Source organism: Sinocyclocheilus rhinocerous, unplaced genomic scaffold (genome assembly GCF_001515625.1).
Source record: "Sinocyclocheilus rhinocerous isolate Xijiao unplaced genomic scaffold, SAMN03320098_v1.1 scaffold62, whole genome shotgun sequence".
NCBI classification, from domain to species: domain Eukaryota; kingdom Metazoa; phylum Chordata; class Actinopteri; order Cypriniformes; family Cyprinidae; genus Sinocyclocheilus; species Sinocyclocheilus rhinocerous.
The window spans coordinates 1,991,246-2,013,319 of NW_015656585.1; the positions used below are offsets into that span (position 1 = coordinate 1,991,246).

Here is a 22,074-nt window from a genome sequence, read left to right on the forward strand (position 1 = left end):
TATATATATATATATATATATATATATATATGCTGAAAATGTACTCACCCTCAGGCCATCCAAGATGTAAATGACTTTGTTGTTTTTGAACACCAATGGATCCGCAGTGAATAGGTGCCGTCAGAACGACGAATGACAGACATCACAATAATACACAAGTAATGTATGTCTTTTGAGTATTGTGATGCTTTTATCAGCTGTTTGAACTCTCATTCTGATGGCACACATTCACACTGCAGATCCATTGGCGAGCAAGTGACGTAATGCTAAATTTCTCCAAATCTAAACAAACTCACCTACATATCGAATGGGCTGAGGGTGAGTGTATTTTCAGCAAATTTTCATTTTTGGGTGAACTATTCCTTAAGTGCATAACGTGATTCTTCACCAGTTTCCCACTGCACTATGGGATACCTTGGCACAGTATGGCAATGTGTTCTGCCAGGTCTTTAAAGCCTTTCTCCACCAGACTGCTGTTGAGCGGACTGTGTTCTTGAGCCCAGAACTCCACCACTACACACAGTCTCCTGCAGAGTGACCCACATTCCCAGCCTCCACTCCTGCACACAAACACACAGTAAACTCAGCCTGCACCGCCTGATGACTCTACAAAATGGTGTATTTAATGTGGAAATCTGTTGGCATAATGTTGTTGGCATACAGGTGTAATGTGACAAATTTTAGTTTAAGCCGGGAAGTTATCTTTATGAGCTTAGGTCACAACACAATAACGTCGCAAAATGAAACCAGCAAACTTATAAATGTCTAAAACAGAAGATTTCAATAAACCATATAGTGGCCATCATTTTTAGCATGAAAGGAGAAGACTTGAATGACACCTGAGTGGAGTTGAAAGCCCAGAGTAGTCTTAATCAGCAGCTTGCTGAGTTACTGAACCGCCCTGGTGGTCAGAGTGGACTTCTCCCACATGTTCCAGAAGGTACTGTACAGAACAGACGCCCGACTGCTTCCGGGTGACCTCCCGCAGAGAGGAAGACAGAGTTGCCATATATATTAATATTAATATGTAGATACAGCTGCTACAGATACAATGACAGGTCTGCTATGTTGAAACCGGCAACATTTTAGGTTCGGGTTTATGTAATATAGTTTATTCAGTTATCCATTAAATATAAAATATGTCATCCTGTCAAATATGGAGGATACGTAGATATGTGATGGCAATAAAGAATAGTTGCTAATGTACAATCTAGGCATTAATATCTATGGTTAACGCAGTTACTTAACCATTGTCTTTCTATCAAACCAGACCGAATGTAAATAGTACGGTCTTTATCTTCAAAACAAGGTGAACAGTAAGACATCAGCATATCTCCAAGCAGCTACATATTGTGTTTTATCTCTACATTCTTTATGACATGTTTTGTCTGTGTTTATTTTGTGGAGGGGTGGAAAAATACTGCAGTTTCTTTTCTTTGGGCTCATGCAGAATCAAAAAGCTGTTGTTTTATTGCAGCAGAGATGAACAGAGCTCAGGTGCTCACCCTGAGCTAGCAGCATGAAGCTCCAGCTGAAAGAGTCTCAGGAAGAACTCCTGCAGGTTACAATGGAGACGAAACAACTCAGTGGATGGTGGGCTTGGCAGTGAGTGACAGGTGGGTTCGCTTGCTAGACACACTCTTGAATAAATCAGACAAAATGGCATTACTGACAGGTATATTGACAGTTTCATACTGAACTGATGTTTCAAGAAGTGACCAGAGGCCGCCCTTACATTCTGGACACTGGAGGATCTGGAGAAAGTACTTTGTGTGTCCAGGAGAACCCCAGGTAGGATTGTTGTGCAGGATACTGTGGAGAACTGTGATAAACATGCTGAGGTACAATGGCTTTGCATCAACCTAAGTAGGAGAGCAAGAGCAAAGACTGGGTTATCTGGTCAAACCAGAAAAAGGGATATGTAAACAAGCTCTTGTAATAAAATACATTTTTAAACAGTTCCATCTATTCTGAAGAGTTCAGATCATTACATAAACCTCAGTTTTCAAAACAGATACCAAGAGAGGAAGGTGGCTGATGGCCTGTATAATTCTGATATATCCACAATCATAATTTAATGACAGCAAATAATAACACAAACAATTCTATAAATATAGGAATTATTATTTTTATTTTTAGACACATTCAAAATTCACAAACTTAGCATTCAAATATTTAGGGCCAGTAAGATTGTCTGAATTTTTCTTAAAGAAGTCTCTTATGCTCATCAAGGCTGCATTTATTTGATCAAAAATTTATATATTAAATAATTAATATATTTTAAAATACTATTTACTCCTGTGTTTTAGCAGCCATTATTCCAGTCTTCTTTGTCACATGATCCTTCAGAAATCATTTGAATATGCTGATTTTGAGCGAAAGCAACATTTCTTCTTTTTATCAGTGTTGAAAAACCAGTAGCAGTGCTTAATATTTTGTGAAAACCATGGCACATATTTTCAGGATTTTTTGATGAATAGAAAGTTCAAAAGAACGGCATTTATTTAAAATAAAAATCTTTTGTAACATTATAAATGTATTTATTTTTTATCAATTTAATGTGTCTTTGCTAAATAAAAGTATTCATTTATAAAAATATATATATATATTACTGACCTCACATGCTATACAGTATATACATATATATATATATATATGCAATTGCTTGTCATATTCTGTACTCACTTTCATTTAGCTTGACTCTATGCCAGCAGTATGCTATTTGTATACAGAGAACAACAATGGCAATTGTTAAACACAGTAGTGAGTTTTTGCATAAAGAAAAAAATACTTTTTAACATCTTATTGCCATGAATTTTTGCACTTTGTGTGAACAGACTTTCAGTGGGTGGTAAAGAACGCTGTTTTTATGTATCAGAAATCACAATCCTTACAACATCCTTAATGAAAAAGAAACTACCACACTTTGCTTTTTAAGAAAGATAACACCAACTGAATGTAACAGTGCTTTATAAGTGCCTCTGGGATTTAGAATAGCTCTTATTATACATACATGCAGTGCGTGGCTGGGGGCATCACTCCAGGCTGCAGGGACCCCAGAATCTCCTCCAGAGCTTGAGGGAAGAAGGCACACTCTACCAAGCTCTGCACATTGCTGAAATCTACCGCTGGAATCTGAGTACAAGAGAAACAGAGAAAGAAAGACATACAGGAAATAAGATGACTGATGATAATGTGTTCTCAGGGTCAGTGTCAAATGAGTGCATTCGGACATTTCCGCTTGAGAAACCAGTGGAGGCACATTGCAATGTTTCTTTAATGGGTATGCCAATCATGAGCGTACCGATCAAACGGATTTGCCTAAATCAGGTGACCTGGCTGTGATGAGCCCTGCGTTTATTACTCCTCTATGTGACACACAGGAAATTGAATGACCCGATCCTCTAGATCCTCTCTGTACTTTAACAGCTTGTGTATGGCAGATAGGTTTGTTGAAAAGTTTTTCACAGATTTGAATACCTGAACTGGCAGGTTGGGTGTGTAGTAGCTGTAGAACTCTGGGAATGTCAAAAGCATTTTCTTCCGTTGCTGAAACGAGATGTCATGTAAGGTCATACTTTATAGAAATTACATTGATAACCATGACAACTTTCTCATTTGTGCCCAAAATCCATCTGTGAAAGCCATAATTATGTTTCAAAATGATATATAAAAGTACCAGAATAAAAAGTGGATGAGGAGAATAAAAATATATTAGACCTCCATTATTATGATGTATTCTTTGAGCATTTCCTCCAATTCTTCTTGTGAAAGGTCATCAGTAACATCCATAGACTCAATGACTGCAGCAACATCGATGGCCATTTCACAGCTCTCTTCTTCATCGAAGGACTCCAAATTACAGGACCAGTTTAACTCTGAGCAAACATGCTGCAAAAGAAAGACAACAAATAAATCACCAATAGCAAATTCTGAGGTTTAATGTAAAAAGTAAAAGCTGTCCAAATCAAAAGAGCATTTTGTTTTTGTTTGCAAATAGACTATCAAATGTTTGGGGTTGGTAAGATTTTATTATTATTATTATTTTTTTTTTAAGAGACCTCTCTGCTCTCCAAGGCTGCATTTATTTATTACAAATACAGTAACAATACAGCGGTATTGTGAAATTTTATTACAATTTTATATTTTTAAAGTTTGAATGCTCAAGAGACAAAATTATTTTTGATAAAAAGAGAAAAAAAATGACTGTCACTTTTAGTGAATTTAATGCTACTTCCTGAATAAAAGTATTAAGAAAACAAACATGATTGTTAATAGATTTTTAGACTACATAATATTTTAATAAGTCCAATTTAGTCATGAGAGTAAAAGGAATAGTTTACCCCAAAATATCATAATTTATTATGTTTATGTTGTTATACCTGTATACTTTTTTATTCAGTGGAACACAAGGTGTTTTGCAGAATGTTCTCTTTCCAATACAACATACTAGTGACATAGTGACTAAGTAAAAAAACACCAAAAAAGTCTCAGAAAATTAGTCCATATGTCTTGTCTGCAATATCCCAAAGCACTGTTTAGTACCATGGCCATCAAACCTTTGCACAACAAAAACAGTGCACCAAGGTTCTATGTCCATAACATGAACATTTTTATGGAGAACTTTTATAGAGCTTTTTTGTCCTGTTTGGCGCTTGACAGTCACTAGTCACTACATGTTCTGTTGTATGAAAAAAAAAAAAATTCTTCATTCTGTGTGCAATAAAATGTCAAAACAGTACAGCAGGTTTGAAATGACATGATGATGATTTAACAATGATATATGTGTCACTTTTATAAACTAATTTTTTTTATTTTTTTTTTTAAAGCAAATAATACAAAGAGTTCCTTTACCCCAAAAAGATGTTTGGCTACATAGCTTACACTATAGTGAGGGATTCTGCACTTCTCGCCTTTATCTTTGGATGTATTTGTGGTTATCACGTGAGTTACATCATATGAAGTCGACCAGTCTGTGATGACAACAGGTCTGCCTGCTTTTAATATCCTGCAAACAAAATGTGCTTTGTAAAAATTCCCATTAGCAGTTTCACCATGAGCCTCCAACTACATCAACAACATTTCTGAAGGCATGTTGTACAAAGTTGTCACTGTGCACATCCTGACCTGACATACAGTACATACTTCTCCTCGCTGGATCATCAATGTCAATGAGCACTACCCAGTCCTACAGGTGGAGATGGGAATGAAACATGTTTAATTTCTTTTAGCTGTTTTCTAAGCGAGTTAACAATACAGTGACGTTCACCTGAAAAGCTCCAGACACAGTGCCATTAGACACCCTCTCTCTCTCCATGTTTTCAGTGGATTGGGTGTTTCAGGAGTCTGAGCTGTTAAGTTTAATTCCTATGAAGCCTCTGGGAGCCACGCTTTTTGATTCACACTGTCCAGAACAAACTCTGGAGTGACTATCCACTTCCCTGAAACAGAAAGAAACCAAACAGATTCACCATTTCAGTTTGTTATTTTATGCTTATGTGCTATTATTTTATTGCATGCTCTCTACTCGATTATGACAGCCAACTCTCAATATCACAGACCTCAAGCACAGGCTGCGATAAACTTTTCACTTGCTAAAGCTTTTTTGGCGATGAGGTGAGTTGTTGCCTCCTTATAATCCTGGAACATATAAACATGTGTCAATGAAATATTGTGAACTGTAAATTAAGTTAAAAAAAAATCTCTTTTATCGGACATGTAAAGTCACCTTTCTAATCTGGTCTTCAGCCTTACCATGAGATAATTTAGGAAAAGGTCAAGAACTTGGGAGGTTGAATTTATTCTCATGAGGGTTTCAATTAGTAGAGAGAGCAATCTGTGCCTATATTAAGATGGTATTGAGGGCAAGGACAAAATTACATGGTCCGAAATACATTGTAGCATCGGGAAGCAATTCGGGAAGAGTCATTTTTCAGGGCTAATCACCAACACTTTATCATTTTCTACATGCACAGTAAGAAATGCTAGATGTCGTGGAAGAGAGGCTTGTGTGAAATTAACTGAATTATATAGCAGTGCACTTTTGAGAGGTTAAAAATATTGAATTACATTTTATAATATATCAAAATAAGTAAATTCTGCAGATAATGTTAGACCTTTTCTTACAATTAACTTGAACGCTTTTTCTAATTACTTGTAGGTATATTGGTAGATAATGTAGGTATATTAACTGTTATTTAAATATTTAAAACAACGCGCTTGTTAAATATTTCGCTTAATGTATGTTCTCATGTGTATTATTGTTATTATCAGTATTATTTAATAAATTCTGTTTGATATTTCGTATCTAATGCAAACACAGTCAAACACATTATGTCTGATTAAACTCTCCAAATATTTTGGGGCCACTGTACAACAGCAGAACTCTTCATTTATAAGGTTGTTACAGTAAGTAATATATCTGCTTATCAGATCTTCAGATATCAGCTTTCTGATGCCATGGAGTAACTGTCTTTTCTGGGAATGATTCTTGATGCCAGACATTTGAAAGATGTATTTGTTGTCCATCATCCTAGTGAAAAAAAAAACTGATTATATGATAAATATATTACAGCTATTGGCTGTTTACAAACACTAAAGAACAGAAGAATCGCAAGTAAAGTTGAATTTACTGGATCTGAATTAGATTGAGATTTTGACAGCTGCTTTACAATAATAAGATGCGTACATAGTATCTTACCTGAAACTGAAACCCGTGAAATCACTCTGATATGATGAATTGGACAGTTTGATCTCGCTCTTACTACAACGGCGCGGCAAATGTCATCACTGACCATTCGTCTATATAAAGTGACATTTTATCGAGCGACCATCAGTACTGTATATATAAGACACTCAAAGCATGATTAATATGACGCTAACTGTAAGATTAGATGGATTAGATATTTCTCCCTTTCGTTGTTTCTGTCATTCATTTCGCTTAGTTTAGTTGCACTTCAAAACTAGCGTACAGTGTGTTGCCTGACCACGGTATAATATTAGGGGTGACCAATATGTTCAAACTCACATAAATATTACTGTCCCTAACTTGAGGTGCATACACTTATAAAAAGTACTGAAATCATGTCTAAAATAAAAGAGAGATCATTTATGAAGTACAAACAACGACTGAGGAGAATATTATAATATTACCAAGTACACGCTCCCCCCTTTTCTCTGTGATATACTCTGTTCCGTAACACGGAAATACTGATATGCTTCCGGTTGGTTGTCAGAGACGCTTTTCGCTGAAGAATCACAACAGTGCGTCACCACATGTGTTTACAAACAAACGGATGCGACGGCTGAACAGTTAAACTATTCGTCCTCGTAAGCGAGCTAGACCGCATGTTATTTAACCATCAGAAGGCCTTTTAATATTATACGACACTTTTGTCTACAATCTCATGTTGTGGATCGATATAAATGACTGAAACACTATTTCTTACATTCCCATTACAGTTTCCTTCCATTAGTGCTGTCTCAGTGTGTGAGACTGTCCATTTGCTATATTTACTCGACACTGTTAGACTCATGCTTTTAGATTTGATTGCAATAGTAAACACTTCTCAGATCATTTAGGTCATTTCACTGCAATGAAAAGTAAAGATTTGGGAAGAAATGCACCTGACAATTCTGCTTGGATTTGAGCCCTGATAGTCCTTCATTGCTGTTGGATTTAATGTGATGAAGAGCCCCTGAAACCACAGCGTGAAAAGGTACTGTGTACTTTGCCTTAACCTCAGTGTTTAGTGGTATTTACTGGTGTGTGTGTGTGTGTGTGTGTGTGTGTGGTGTGATAATGGATTTGGACCATCAGTGGTGATGTAGTACAATAGTTAAATGCTTTGAAAGAACCGCCCTGTACTTATGTGTGCTATCAAAGAGCTGTTTGATGATGGGTTGTTGACATGAAATGCTTTTGGGAAGTGATGTGATTTGGTGTGACATACTGCAATTCTATTTTAACAGCATTTTGCTAATTCTTTTATAGCCTAGTTATTATGAATGCAGATTTTATTAATCGAAAGATATAGGCCTATTTTTTTCATTTTAATGATCTTATGCTCACAAAGCCTACATTTATTTGATCAAAAATACAGTGTAAACCATAATATTGTAAAATAGTATCACTGTTACTTACTATTTTAATATATTTTGAAATGTAATTTATTAATGTGATGGCAAAGCTAAATTTTCAGCAGCCGTTACTTCAAACTTCTGTGTAACATGATCCTTCATAAATCATTGTAATGTGCTGATTTGTTATTTTTAAAACAGTTGTGCTGCTTAATATTTTTGTGGAAATTGTGGTACTTTTTTCATGATTCTTTGATGAATAGAAACTTTAAAAGAACAGTATTTATTTGCCCAACTCAATCCGAGCAGCTGAGTCCTTAGCCATCTTCAAGAATTGGCTAAAAAACACATCTATTCCATCTTTATTTGACCCTCTAACTTTAGCAATATCTATTCTAATTCTATTCTTTAAAAAAAGACCCTTTTAGACTTGCACTCTATTCATTTACTAGCTGCTTTTTCTCTTAAAAAAAAAACTAACACTAGCTTCTCTATTCTTTTTGTATTCTATTTGTTTTCTTTTTATTTATTATACTATTAACACAAAGCAAAAAAAAAAAGGCCTCTAACACTAGCTTACTCTATTCTTTTTCTATTCTGTCTGTTTTCTTTTAATTTATTATATAATAAAAAAAAAAAAACCTTGCTACGTGTACTACGTTAGGCTAACCGAGACTTGTCATAGCACTTGCATATCATTGCTCTTTTGTTGATTTTGATTGCTTCCAGTGTCCTAATTTGTAAGTCGCTTTGGATAAAAGCATCTGCTAAATGACTAAATGTAAATAGAAATATTTTGTAACATTATAAATATCTTTACTATCACTTTTAATCAATTTAACTCAACATTGCTGAATAAAAGTATTAAAAAAACATATCGACCCTAAACATTTGTAGTGTAGGCTTGTTAGAATTGATCGTTTTGATTTTGTCTCTAGTTCTAGTTTGTTTCTTTACTTTTGTTTCTAGAATTTACTGTGTAAAAATGGGTCTCTGAGCTTGAAATTTTTATGCTTGGCTAAAATTGGAAGTGGACATATCTACTATGCATTTTTTTTTACGACTTTAAATCTATGTATATGACCCTGCAATCAAGCCATAATCATATTTCAACTACCCATAGGACCAACTGTGATTGACTAAATGTGAATTATGAATAGGCTATCGATGTGAATTAAAATGCTCTGCAATGAAATGTGTCCTTTTCAACCTGCTTAAACAACCTGATTTCTAGCTCTTGAAAATTAAGTGTTGTTGGATGACATTGAGAAAAAAACTCACCATGGTGAGTGGTTACCATGGTAGCCTTTATTTAATTAATCATAACAGTAATTGTGAACATAAATTGCATTACATTTCCTATATATGAAGGTGACTTCTTTTTTTATTTCTTCTTCTTTTTTTTAAACAAATGTGCCACTGCAGCTCTCAGTCATGTTCTAGCTCCTGACATATTTTGACTAATTCACCTGAAACTGAAATGCAGTGGAAACTTTTGAATACAGTAGTTCACATGATAGCCAAAAATTGTGAAGTATAGTGAGAATATTGTCATAACCATTCCAGGACAAGTTCAGGAAAAGTCATCCGGCAAAAAAACAACAACATGTACTCAGTCAGTAAACACAGACTGGATTTATTCCCCTGAAACTTTTTTCTTTCTTCCTTGCATTCTTTCTTTTCTCACATTCACCTGTGTTGTATGAATATTGCGCACTTTTGCTTGTCCCAACCAACCAACAAACACAACATTCTCACTATTTTGGAGTAAAACAATATACTTCTTTAATACATTAAATATCCCAAAAGCTTTATTTAAGAGTTTTGGGAGCTAGAACATGATAAGAAAACCTTTTTAGACAGTTTTAAAGCAGAGGCACTGACTGCTAAATATTTCACACCACTACCTCTATTCTGAGTGTGGAGCAGTTTGTAAGGGTAGACATGCAGAGAAATACTAGTGTGTCTTTAAGTGTCGAGAGAATACATCTGCCCCAGCTCTTTCTCTCTCTCTCTATCACACACACACACACACACGCTTATGCACAGCTCCAGCTCTCTTCCTTGTGTGGCAGCTTTCAGAACTACTCTGGGACTCCACAACATTTGAGTTCAAAATAGATAACAAGACAAAGGAAATGGAGGGTGCATCTGCCTAATTGGGCCCTATGTGGTGACAGCATGAACCTGACACTTTTCCCACAACTCTCATGTGGATGAGACACGGGCGATGATGCGCATCCCTTTGTAACATCGGCTACACACACGCGTGTGCGCACAGACATTGACGCAGTCGGTCTCAGTGTAATTACACTGTTCAGTTCCTAATCCTGTGTCTTAAAAACCTACACAAGTCACTCTCTCTCTCTTCACTCTTTCCCCTCAGACAGTAGTCGAGGCTTGAATAGAGTTTAGAAAATAATAACACGCGAGCTTAACTGCGGAGTCTGTCAAGTGAGGGAAATAATATTTGTCCAGCTGGACAGCCTTTGCCATTGTGCGGGCTAAATTAATGTTGAGATTTCTGTCTGCGCGAGGAGAAAGGGCTGTCGTGTCGGAGAGGAAGTGCGAGCTGTTTGGTGTTTGACAGGGATTATTAAAATCAGCCCAGATGAAGGGGAGAGGGGCGCCAGCAAAGCCAAATTGACACTGACACTCTCCATTACACTCCACTTGACTTGCGATGACGACGTTGATACAGTCTCTCTCTCTAGCGCGTGCTGGATCTGTGTGAGACTTGAACGTTGAGGGCTTTATAGCAATCTGAGGCCAGATGGATTGTTTATTTAAAGCGATGGCAAGAAGATGTGTCAGTCTATATCTCGCCGGCGTCTGGTAATACCGCAAGGCCGCTCTTTCCGATATGCATGTATTACCACCGAGCTGTACTGTAAATTGAATGGCACTGCAGCTTGACACAGAGAGGGGAGGCGGATAGATGAAAAGCAATGGATTGAGGCTAGAAATATTTATGGCAGATGATAACTAGCGGCTTGTTCCAGCTGCGCTTTGACGCGCAAAGATCGTGTTGGAGGTGAAATCAAATCATTTCGTGTAAAGGGCCGTCATGTGTGTTCGAGGACACGTTTCATCAAACATAAAGGCTTCCCTTTTCAAGCTTACATTTGATCCCATTCAGACAAATGCAGTACACAAGCAGACATTGATTATTTCTTTCCACTTCTTTTCATTTTACTGGCAATGGCTGTCCACAAAGTAGGTTATGGTGCCCACAATAGGTGTGAAATGGAGCTGTATAGAGATGTATTTTACCCAATACAGTCATTTGCTGCAGAAGAAACTCTTCTGTACTTTTGTTCATTTCGCTTAGGTTGCCAGATCTCAAAAAAAAAAAGCCCAACTTTCCTTACCTAAAAGTCCCTTATCCTTTTATTTTGGGATGGGTTCATGAATTGAGAATTATGAATTATGAAATGAGAGAAACTTCCATATAAAAAAATAAATAAATACTGATTATATGAAAAAAGGTTGGTAATGAATAAATCTCTTTGGCATCTTTTGGCAAAAAAAAAAAAATGTATTCAGGAATCATTGGAGTGTGGAATGTCCTGGAAAAACTGAAACCTGGGGCAAAATGTGTCACTTTATTATGCTGAAGAACCCAAGCGTTAGCAATCCCAAAGATGCAACTATCCCGTGGTAACTAGGATTTACACAAGCTTCAGTCTGGATCCGTAACACCTGAGTAGAGATGATGCCAACCCCTCAGAGGACCTCAGATGATGCCAACCCTGAAACAACATACAGAACTACCACATTTTGCTATAAGTTTGATTGCATCATATAATAATTGCTGTTAATAGTGTTCATCGTCTGTTTGATTACGTCCTTAATTGATTTTTCCGTACATTTCTGCCATATGTACATTAACTGACAGTCACCACTGATAAGCTACTACTAAATATTGTAGAAACTTAATTTGCTGTAAAGTTGCTTTGCAATGATTTTTATCGTGAAATGGCGCTATACAAATAAACTTGAATTTAATTGAATTGAACTATATTCTGGAAATAAGCCCCAAAATGCAAACTGAGACTTCCCATATTTGTATCCAGCTTTATGATGTCACAAGCCATAAAAGTCTGTTGATACCACTGATCTATATCTAATGTTCTATTTCCACTTTATTTTAGGTGGCCTTAACTACTATGTACTTACATCAAAAAATGTACATGTAATAAGTACAATGTACTTATTGTGTTCATTGTATTGCAAAATACTCCTGCTGCTATTGTGGTGGGATACGGGTAAGGTTAGAGACAGGTTTGGTGGTATGGATAGGTTTAAGGTGTAAAGGATGGGTCAACAGGGTAACTATAAATGTAATTACAGAAATTAATTACAGATGCAATTACATGCAGGTATTTTTAAAAAATATAAGTACAATGTAAAACATGTATGTACACAATACATACATTGTATTAAATGATTAATTTAAATGTAAGTACATAGTTAAAGCCACTTAATATAAAGTGGGACCAATGTTCTCTATTATAGATCAGTGGTTGATACCAAGGATGATAACTATTATGATAACTAAAAGGATATAGTTTTCAAAATAATTCTACACTTAACACAATAGGGAAATCCACACTACAACTATAATGATGATGGCACAGGGGAACGATATTGTTGGAATCACTTTTATAAGTATTTTTCCAGCTGATGAACGATAAAACATTGACAGCCAATCAGAATCCATCCTGTTTTAAAGAACTTGAGCATTTACAGCGGCAAACGACATAGGAGCAGTGCATGCTTCAGCAGAATGATTACTAAAGGGTCGTTCACACTAAGGGCGATAACAATATCTAAAACTATACATTTTTAATTGTTCTAATTCTATTCAGTCAGAATCCACCTGACACAACTGCAGCACAGTTTAATAAAAAAAACATTAATAAACAACATTATCTTGGAGTGGATGAGCCTTTAGTCACATATAGTAAGTGGATATGGCAACACTGACCCTAATTCGAAACAAAATGTTAAATAGTCTTCTTTGAACAGAGCTGAAGAGCTGGATTTACCTTATGGTCTGAATGTATAGTATATAAATATGATGGCTAAATTATGTTTTTAAAGCAGGAAAAAACTTTATAGAGTTTCACTAGTGTTTCATTGTTTTGCAGGAAAGCGATGGACTGGCAAGGTGACTTCCTGCATGACCATGCATTTGTGGAGCTGCAGGTGGAAGGAATCCCCAGTGAGGTGGACATCCAAAACCTGATCAGAGACACAGAGGAGAAACTCAGACTTAACGCCTGCAGGTCAGTAGCCTAGAAGACTCACAAAAAAATCTTACCGTCCTCAAACTTTTGAACGATAATGTAGATATTTGCGTTTGCAAGGCATAATAGCAGATGATGTTTGCTGTGATGTGCATTGTTGTTGAACATTGTGGTTCTAGATGAAGATTTGTTGAAATTGACAAGGTGATTTGTGAATGGATTGAAATGGAAAAATGATCAACAAATCAGCAATGTTTTACACTATTTATCATTTTTAGGTCTGTGTGTTTGTATTTTACCATTGCATTCATACAGGACACAAACAATAGCAATGTTCCCTATTTTATAGAATAAAAGCTATTTCTATGCTCAATCCTGAGATGCTAAGAAAAAAATATGATTATGGATTATGTCATTTACTGGTATACAAGGAATACAGCCCTTCATCTCAAACACATAAACACACATCTTGTAGGTTTTTAATGGACTGACCCATTCAAAATGAGACAGTCTCCGTTTGTATTGATCCTCCATGTGCTTCAGTCTTAAAGGTGCTGGTTCTTTAGAAGATTATTGATCACCCTGATATAAAATGCATCAATATTTTAATATATATGACCAACAATATATGACCAAGGTGTTTGTACTACAAGGATACTGTATGAATTGCTACTCTCAGCACTGTTGGATGAGACATAAAATTGCATAGGCATATATATTAAGCACAAGGATTTTTTGTCATGTAGGAGATGTAACTGCAGGGCGGTAGCAGTTGTTTAGTGCTTGAGTAGACATTGTTTAGCGCTTCATTTTCAGAGCTATTATTTCCACAGAAGCTTCCTCCAGTGTCGGTAATCCTAACATTGAGACCACATGATTAATTGAGGGTTGATGAATAGCACGCCACTTCATCTGAAATCAATGAACTTAAACACATTCTGAATGCAAGCTTGCAGCTAGACATCCTTTTTTCCATTTTGATGGAAGGTTTTGGCATTATCAGATATTGAGGTTTTGTTGTCGGCGAAGGACATGTTGACGAGCGCCCCTGAACTTGTTTCTCTCGCTCTGTTTTAATTCGCAATCTTTTTACGCCGATAATGCACCTCAGATTCTCACTTGCATCGGTAGTTTTGGAGGACATGCTTCTCACGACTAGATTTCTGTTTGTTCTCCTGATCCTTCCCTGTCTACCCTCCCTGATGGCACCTCTTTCCATTGTGCTGCCGGTTTCGAAAAAATCTATCTCTGCCATGCTTTTATCCTTTATGTTGCTCTGAGGACACACGCAGACCAGAAGGGTCTACGCTAAATGTGTTGTGCGTGAACAAAGGCAGTCTTACTCCCCCTGCCATTAGACACACATTCTCATTCCTGTCTGTCCGGCCTCTCTCCTCTCCAAATGGGAAAGTAATAATTGAAGATTCCACATCTTGAAACGAAAACCCTTGTGTGGGTAATTCAAGGATTATTACTGAAGGCCGAGACAGTTTTTCTGCCTCTCTAAGCATTAAAGGGTTATTTTGTGTTCTTGAACCCATTTACGGGTCAACGAGACGGGCCGCCTCCTCTCGGTTCTAGGATGTCGGAGATTTGCCTAAGAGCTGCTTCCTAATTGAAGGAGATTAAGATAGCCTGTCAAATAGCCTCGGATCTCCCAAATTGAAACGCTGTTATCCATTAAGCTTCATCAAATTGGACACTCAGGGAGGCCACCGCCAGTACGCCGGCCCCTAATGAAGTGTCAGCCATAGTCCAACGACGGGAGGCCGGGCTTCGGATTTCAACCCAGCTTATGGAAGATAGCCGCAGCGGCATGCCAATTTACCTCGTGTGTGCGTCCTGACAAATAACCCGTTGGGGGTTTGGCACCGGAGGAGGCTAAGCGGGCGAGATCTGCAGTCGGCGGGATCCACTTTCACGGGTCTCATTGGGTCCGGCATATTCAGGGAAAGAGGCCTTCTTTGATAGCTCCCAGATAGGCTATTTGTTTCCTGGGCACATGACTTGGTGCTCACTGAAGCTGGGGCTTATTTGAAAGAGATCTTTTCCTCTCCCTCCCTCTCACCCTGCTATTTCCTTCTCCGCTTCACTCTCCTGGAGCGCGACAGCCCACCCACACTAAATTAATTTTGACAAGGAACTTAAGATAACGTCAAAGCGCTGACTAATCAGTGTATTGGGTTTCTGTAAGGCAGAGAGCTGTGAAACATGCCATCATATTTCATAAAAGACTCCCGTTGCCTCTCTTTTTCTTTCTAGTCCTCTTGTTCAACCCCCCACCCTCTTGCTCTCTCTTTACCTGGTCTGTCATGTCTGGTTTGTGCGGATTTGAAAAACAATTACAGTTTTTGGAAGCGTGATTGGCAGACAGGGAGGAAGCAGAGAATGAGGCTTAAGGGAGCTTTCGCTGTCTCTGCGCTCAGGGTTTTGTGGGGACTGAGCTGGGGAGTCTGGTCTCCCTGAAATTCCTTTCAACTTCTCCTTTTGTTGTTGTTTGATTTAAAGGGTAGATTAATCTGGATTTTTTTGTGCACGTGTGAGGCTGTTGACGGTCTTTTTGGCTTTAGTCGGTGTGTTTCTGTGAGACGCTCTCTCTCTCTGTCTGCCTCTGTTCTTTCTTTTTTGTTGTGTGTGGCTGTCCGAGTCAGTGAAAATCGTGTTATTGGATCTGATTAATCTGGAGGGGGTTAGCACCCCTCTTCAAGTGAGGTCAGATGATAGGGCACTTTGTCTTGACTTAATCTTCTTCACAGAAAGATGTCTGTATACCTATATTTTTTTATATGTATGTTGTATTTTTTGTATTGTTATGTACCTATAATTAGTTGTATGTAAGGCAAGGCAATAATTCACAGTTGTGAAATGTTCATATTCTTAGCTACATTGTTAAAGAGCAATGCATCAAAACAAATGAACGGTGCTTAATATCATATATTATATCATGTGTCATCAAGTATTATACTCTTTATACCATGAATGGGTAAATAGTAGTAAATATGGAGAGAAAAAAAAGATTGCATATGGTATAATAAGGCAGAGATTTCCAACTAGTGGACTGCAACAAACTATGCATTCATGCATAGTGAGGATAGATGCTTCTCCTATAGTTTGTTAATATTTTAAATGAGTGAAATTACATAATATTTCATATTAACAAATGTTTGTGTTTTTGATTTTTTTTAAAAGTTATTTTTTATTTTATAAAATCAGCAATTTTGGTGCTGTGTTGGGTCGCAAATTGATGTCTGATGAAAAATCAGTTTTTGTTTGTTTTGTTTTACTTTGCTTTGACAGTGGTCTTAGTCTTTATACTGATACTTACTGGTATGGATGCAGCATAACCGGACAGTTTTCATCTCACAATGCTACTGTAGACTTTGCCATATATACGCAAATGTAGTCAACTATGATTAGTATCCAATAAAAGGCGAGTTCCCAATGTGGCAGCGATCATGAGAGGGAAGTAAACCGCTTGTTCTAGGATGATTGGAGAAAAACTTTCACATGAATTTTCAATTCATTTTGAACCCATCTGTGATAATCTATTCATATGTGAAGCATGTCCCTTAAATATTTATTGTTGCAATGTGAAACTCTGGCACATCATCAGTGGCAGCCGGGCAGAAGTTTGACAGCAGCTGCCCCTTTGATTGATGCCAGTCCTCGTGAGTGCTAAGACCAACACTGTCCGTGACTCGCCTTCAGTGATCGCTGACCCCATCCAGTGCCGATACACAGAGGATTACGCAGGCGTTGGTGAATGGCAGAAGTGTGTGCGGATGAGAGATGGGACTTTTATGAAGTTTTAGCGTTGTGTGACTGCACAGATGGAAGCTCGTTTAGACCCTGCTGTTTGAGCAGAGTCCTGGGGTGACGCCTGGCTCAGCACCGGCTCTGAGCACAAATCCTTATTTTATTAGAAACATTAAACAGACTTAGTCAGTATATCTGCCTTTCTGCTAGCTCTGGATGGCTACACTTAACTAATGTATAAGAGCTAAGCTGAGCGATATCCTTGAGTTAACAATGTTCACAGAAAACACAGAGTAGCAAATAATTGTCATTAACATGTTCAGAACACCCTATAAAGAGAATAGTTCACTCAAAACTTCTCAAAATATACCAAACTGGTAAAACAAACTCTAAAACTCCGCACATTTAAATACAATTTGGCTGCTTTCGTCAACACGCGTAGACTATAAGCGGAAAAGGGCAGTTTTGTTTGTGTGTCTGTGTCGACAGCATCTTTAGTGTGTAAAACAGAATTTTTATGTTCCCTTTTAGCACTTGTGTTTTTACAGCGAGCTTTAGGCTGTTCATTAAACAGAAAGGGAAGATTTGCTTTTCCAGCACGGTCTGTCAGCACCTTCATGTCCTCTCGTCACACATATTTCCTTTTTACTACAAAAAGAGACACATTTGTTGGATTCCTGTCGGCAACCTTGCATTTTAACCAACGAAAAGAGCCCTCTTCATCTTTGCTTTCTACATTATTTAGCTGCATATCGTTAAAATTAACAGCCCTTTATGTTCACTTTATGTTTGCTCTCTTTTTTTCGAGGAAGTAAAACTGTGTCAGGTTTAAATGGAATTTAATAAGCTGCCATTCGAAGGCATCTGGACTCATGCATAGCCGTAGTGTTTACAGCAGTCAGTGGTTTATGTCGCTTTGTAAGAGTGTGTTTCAGCTGCCGTGTGTGTGCGTATGTACCTGTATGGCTTTACTGCTTTGTGTCATGTCTCATTTTTCACGGATAGAAGGAGACAGAAGTGCTGATGCCGTGTGGTTATGAGGAAGATCGGCTCATCCTGTGTCGTTGAGAGAGATGTGCCACATGCCGAAACACGCACACACAACTGATATATTGATGTCTGTGTTCATTAGCCCCGATGTGGTTGATATCAGCTGTAGAGTGACAGTAACCGGAGTGTACTTGAGTTTAAGGGACAGCTCGCATGTAACACATTGTGAGGGTGTATAAAAATAATTTCAGCGCTAAAAGTTCATTGTAATTCAACTGCGCAATATGAAGTCAGACAAAGATTTTCTAAACAGGATGTCCATGTTGTGTCTATTTTTCTTTGGCATTTTATTGATAGAAGAAGTGGATCACACAAAGCAGGCAGTTTTCAAACTTCAGAATGTGTAGGCACCACAGCTGTAATTGCTCCAGCAGAGCCCCATGAAAAATGCTTCATATTTGAGCAGATTTGAATATGTGTCATTAACAAAATGATGCACATCCATCTCTCATTGTGTCTTTTTTATTAGATATTGTTGGCTATATGTTCATGCATTCAGGTATCGTTGAGAATGCAACCCTCCCTGCTCTGTTTAACACATTTTACCATGTTTTTAATTCTCAGCCTTTTCTGTACACTGATGCCACATGGCCATTATGTATGTATGTATGTATGTGGGGCAAGTAAAAATCTGAACTACTGACGTAAATGAGTCTGCAGAAGAAATCTTTGAACCCTGGGACATGACTATTTTAATATTCCTGTAAGTTGATTTAGTGCCTTTAAGATAGCAAATTATGACAGTGGAAAGTAAATCACTGACATTGAAGACTTGTATGCAGAGTTTGTACCCCTTCTTGAGAGTGTGTGCTTCCTTTTATTATAGTATTGAACAGAACCTGAAGGAACTGCAGGCCAAGGTTGGTGAGGCCAGTAGCGGAGAGAGAGTTCCCAGTCCAATAGAATGCCTCCAGTGGTTCAGTCAGCGCAACTTGAGCATCCTGAAACCAGTGGCTACGGGACACCAAGAGCTTCTGGACTTCCTTCGAGCCTTGGTGATCAAAACCATACTTAACTCCAAATGCAATCTGTCCAACAGACATCATCATGACATGTTGAGGAATAGTATTGATTCCACATTCAGTTCTTGACATTATTAATTCTGTCTGTCATATTTTAACAGCAAAACTCGCTAAAGGCAGAGGACGCTTTTGAAGAGGCTATTCTACATTTACTACTGAACATCTCTACTCAATGTGGTGTTGCTTTCCCTACTTCCTGCCCTGCATCTAGCGAAGAGCATTCCTCATCTCCTAACTTATCCATGCCACGTGCTGAACTTGCTCTGGAAGTCCAGAAGGCATGGGATAATGTTCGTTTCTCATTGCGGAGCCACTTACTTGGCAAACTCCAGATGATGACTGAACCAAGCCAGACTGAGGGAGAACTGGGTGTTGGGACCAAGGTTCCTCAGAAGATCTTCTACCTTCAGCAACTGTTATTCCTCTACCCTGAAACAAAGGTCTTCAGCTGGTACCAGCACCTTCAGATCAAGGCCGTCCTCAGTGTTCTCCGAAACTGCCAGAGCTGCATCCCAGGTGGGGAGAAGGGCTTCGACAGACTGACTCTGGGCTTTCGAACCGCCTCTCCAGCTCTTTGCTCAATGCTTCGAGAGGAAATTCATGTGCTTAATGGAGTTGCAGAACCACATAACATCATTGCCTTCCTCAACCATGTCTACCTGAACACAGTGGCACAGGAACTAGGTGTGCTGATGGACAAGGAGATCGAGACCGCACTGAAAGACAACACCACGCACAGCATGAAAGTAGGCAAGATGTCCAGCAAGAAGTCTGCTGTAGGTCAGTATCTTCATGCTCTTCTATTCATTTTGCACATAAAACTGGAAGTAATTAAAATTGGTTTATAAGTTGAAACTGCCAGTTCTAATCTGTTTGGCTGACCGCTACAGTACTGAAAAGTTGTTGTTGTCATTGACGTTGTTTACACTGTTTAGTGTCTCAGTGTGCTTTGAAATTAAATAATAGAACAAAAAAACAATTGGAGAATCAACTTTTTGACTTAGAGTAGCACCCTTGGCCGAAATAATAGCTGAACACACTAATTTTTTTAAATGAAAACCAAATTCTGTTCAAGTTTTTCCAAACACTGATGCAGAAGTTTCCACAAATGTGTTGCACTTGTAGGTTTCTTTGCTTTCACCCTTCTGTCCAGTTCATCCCAAACCAACTCGATAGGGTTTAAGTCTGGAGACTGTGCTGACCATTCCCTGATTTGAAGCCTTTACTTCTGAGGTAGTTCTAACATAGCCTGGAGGTATGTTGTGGGTCATTATCTAGCTGTAGGGTGAACCCCTGACCCAACTCAGTGTATACCAGAGGGTATTGCATGGCTTCAACATGCTGTGGTAGTCTTTTTGGTGCAGGGTTCCAGGGTGCCACTCACTCTTGAACTGGAGATTTCAGTAGTCCACTAGCAGTAAACCTCTTTTTTTATTCAAAAGATGGAGGTGCTCTACAACTTTTGACTGGTAGAGTATGTGATTTCCCTGTGAAAAGGAGCCGTTTGCTGCATAAAGTTTGTTTGGTTTGGGGCTTCAAATCTTTGAAAGATATTTATATTTTTGTTTGAGATGCTTGCAAGCTAATGATAACTCAGCACATTGCACCAGTGTTTACAAAAACTTTCCAAACTATTTTTGATTTCCATTTTTTTTTCATACAAATAATTAAGTAAACAGAACTGTTAAATTAATGAAAATGGACAAACTGTGTCTTGAGTTGACTGAATCATTGTACATAACACTCTCAACACTGTCAGAATAAAAATCCTCTTCCGACACTTATTGGCCAAACGGAAAAAATGTATCGTCCAATACAAAAAAAAAAAAAATGTGTTGGCAATGTTTTGGTTGATCACTATACCTAAACCTAAACTTCATGTGAAAAAGCAAGCTGTGGTTGTGTGGAGCTGATTCTGGGGCCTTTTGTGTCTGGAATAAACTGCAAAGTGAATCAGACTTCATGCTGATAACCAAATGTCTAGCTACATGAAACTAGTACTATATGTGACCCTGGACCACAAAACCAGTCATAAGGGTCATGTTTTGGAAATTGAGATTTATACATCATCTTTCCATAATTTTTCCAAAAAAGCTTTCCATTGATGGATGGTTTGTTAGGATTGGACAGTATTTGGCCGAGATACAATTATTTGAAAATCTGGATTCTGAGGGTGCAAATAAATCAAAATATTGAGAAAATTGTCTTTAAAGTTGTCCAAATTAAGTCCTTAGCAATGCATATTATTAATCAGAAATTAAGTTTTGATATATTTATGGTAGGAAATTTACAAAATATCTTCATGATCTTTACTCAATCAATTAATGATTTTTGGCATAAAAGAAAAATCGATCATTTTGACCCATACAATGTATCGTTGGCTATTGCTACAAATATACCCGTGCTACGTATGACTGGTTTTGTGGTTCAGGGTCACATATAAATATTCCTTACCTCCAGGCATCTTGAGTTTTAAATGCACCATTTGCCAAATGCTCTCATATTTTAAAGATTGTAACAATCACCGTTTTACTCCTTTTTTTTTTCTTTCTCCCTTTTCTACTGATGTTATGCCAAGTATCGACAGATCAGTAATTGACTCACTTATTGTGGCTCCTTCTAGAGACGTCAGCGTCCATTTTTGAATGGACTCATTAGGGCTTCTCTTCCATTTAATTCACGTTCCTGCCACAATTCACAAATTTTTACAAGCAGCAGTAAATACAGGATGTAAATACAGGATGAGGTAGCAGCAGGGCTCAATAATTGTCCCTATGTCCATGGGGCCGCTTAATTCAGGTCCACAGACCTATATAGGGCCCAACAATCCTTCAAACACATTACCAGGGGCACTGCAAGTGTGTATTGCTGGAAAGTGACTGTAATGTGTTTCAGACACTTATGAGTATATAAAT

General features: G+C 37.8%; 1 protein-coding gene, 1 long non-coding RNA gene and 1 pseudogene across 2 annotated transcripts in view; 1 reads left to right on the forward strand and 2 right to left on the reverse strand.

The window, feature by feature from the left end:
- LOC107720214 (SMC5-SMC6 complex localization factor protein 1-like) overlaps nucleotides 1-5,317 on the reverse strand; it is a 28,628-nt pseudogene extending 23,311 nt beyond the window's left edge.
- A 92-nt stretch (nucleotides 5,318-5,409) lies between these two features.
- Nucleotides 5,410-6,996, reverse strand: LOC107720294 (uncharacterized). The gene is made up of 4 exons (XR_001637600.1): nucleotides 6,701-6,996; nucleotides 5,729-6,532; nucleotides 5,562-5,640; nucleotides 5,410-5,441 (listed from the first exon to the last, which is right to left on the reverse strand). It is a non-coding gene; the product is annotated as an uncharacterized LOC107720294 (long non-coding RNA).
- A 266-nt stretch (nucleotides 6,997-7,262) lies between these two features.
- Nucleotides 7,263-22,074, forward strand: part of kiaa0825 (KIAA0825 ortholog) — a 144,078-nt gene continuing 129,266 nt past the window's right edge. The window contains exons 1-4 of the mRNA XM_016527977.1: nucleotides 7,263-7,718; nucleotides 13,233-13,370; nucleotides 18,964-19,132; nucleotides 19,261-19,939. Of these exons, the coding sequence (XP_016383463.1) occupies nucleotides 13,240-13,370; nucleotides 18,964-19,132; nucleotides 19,261-19,939 (979 nt within the window). The 5' untranslated portion in view covers nucleotides 7,263-7,718; nucleotides 13,233-13,239. The remainder of the gene's footprint in view (nucleotides 7,719-13,232; nucleotides 13,371-18,963; nucleotides 19,133-19,260; nucleotides 19,940-22,074) is intronic.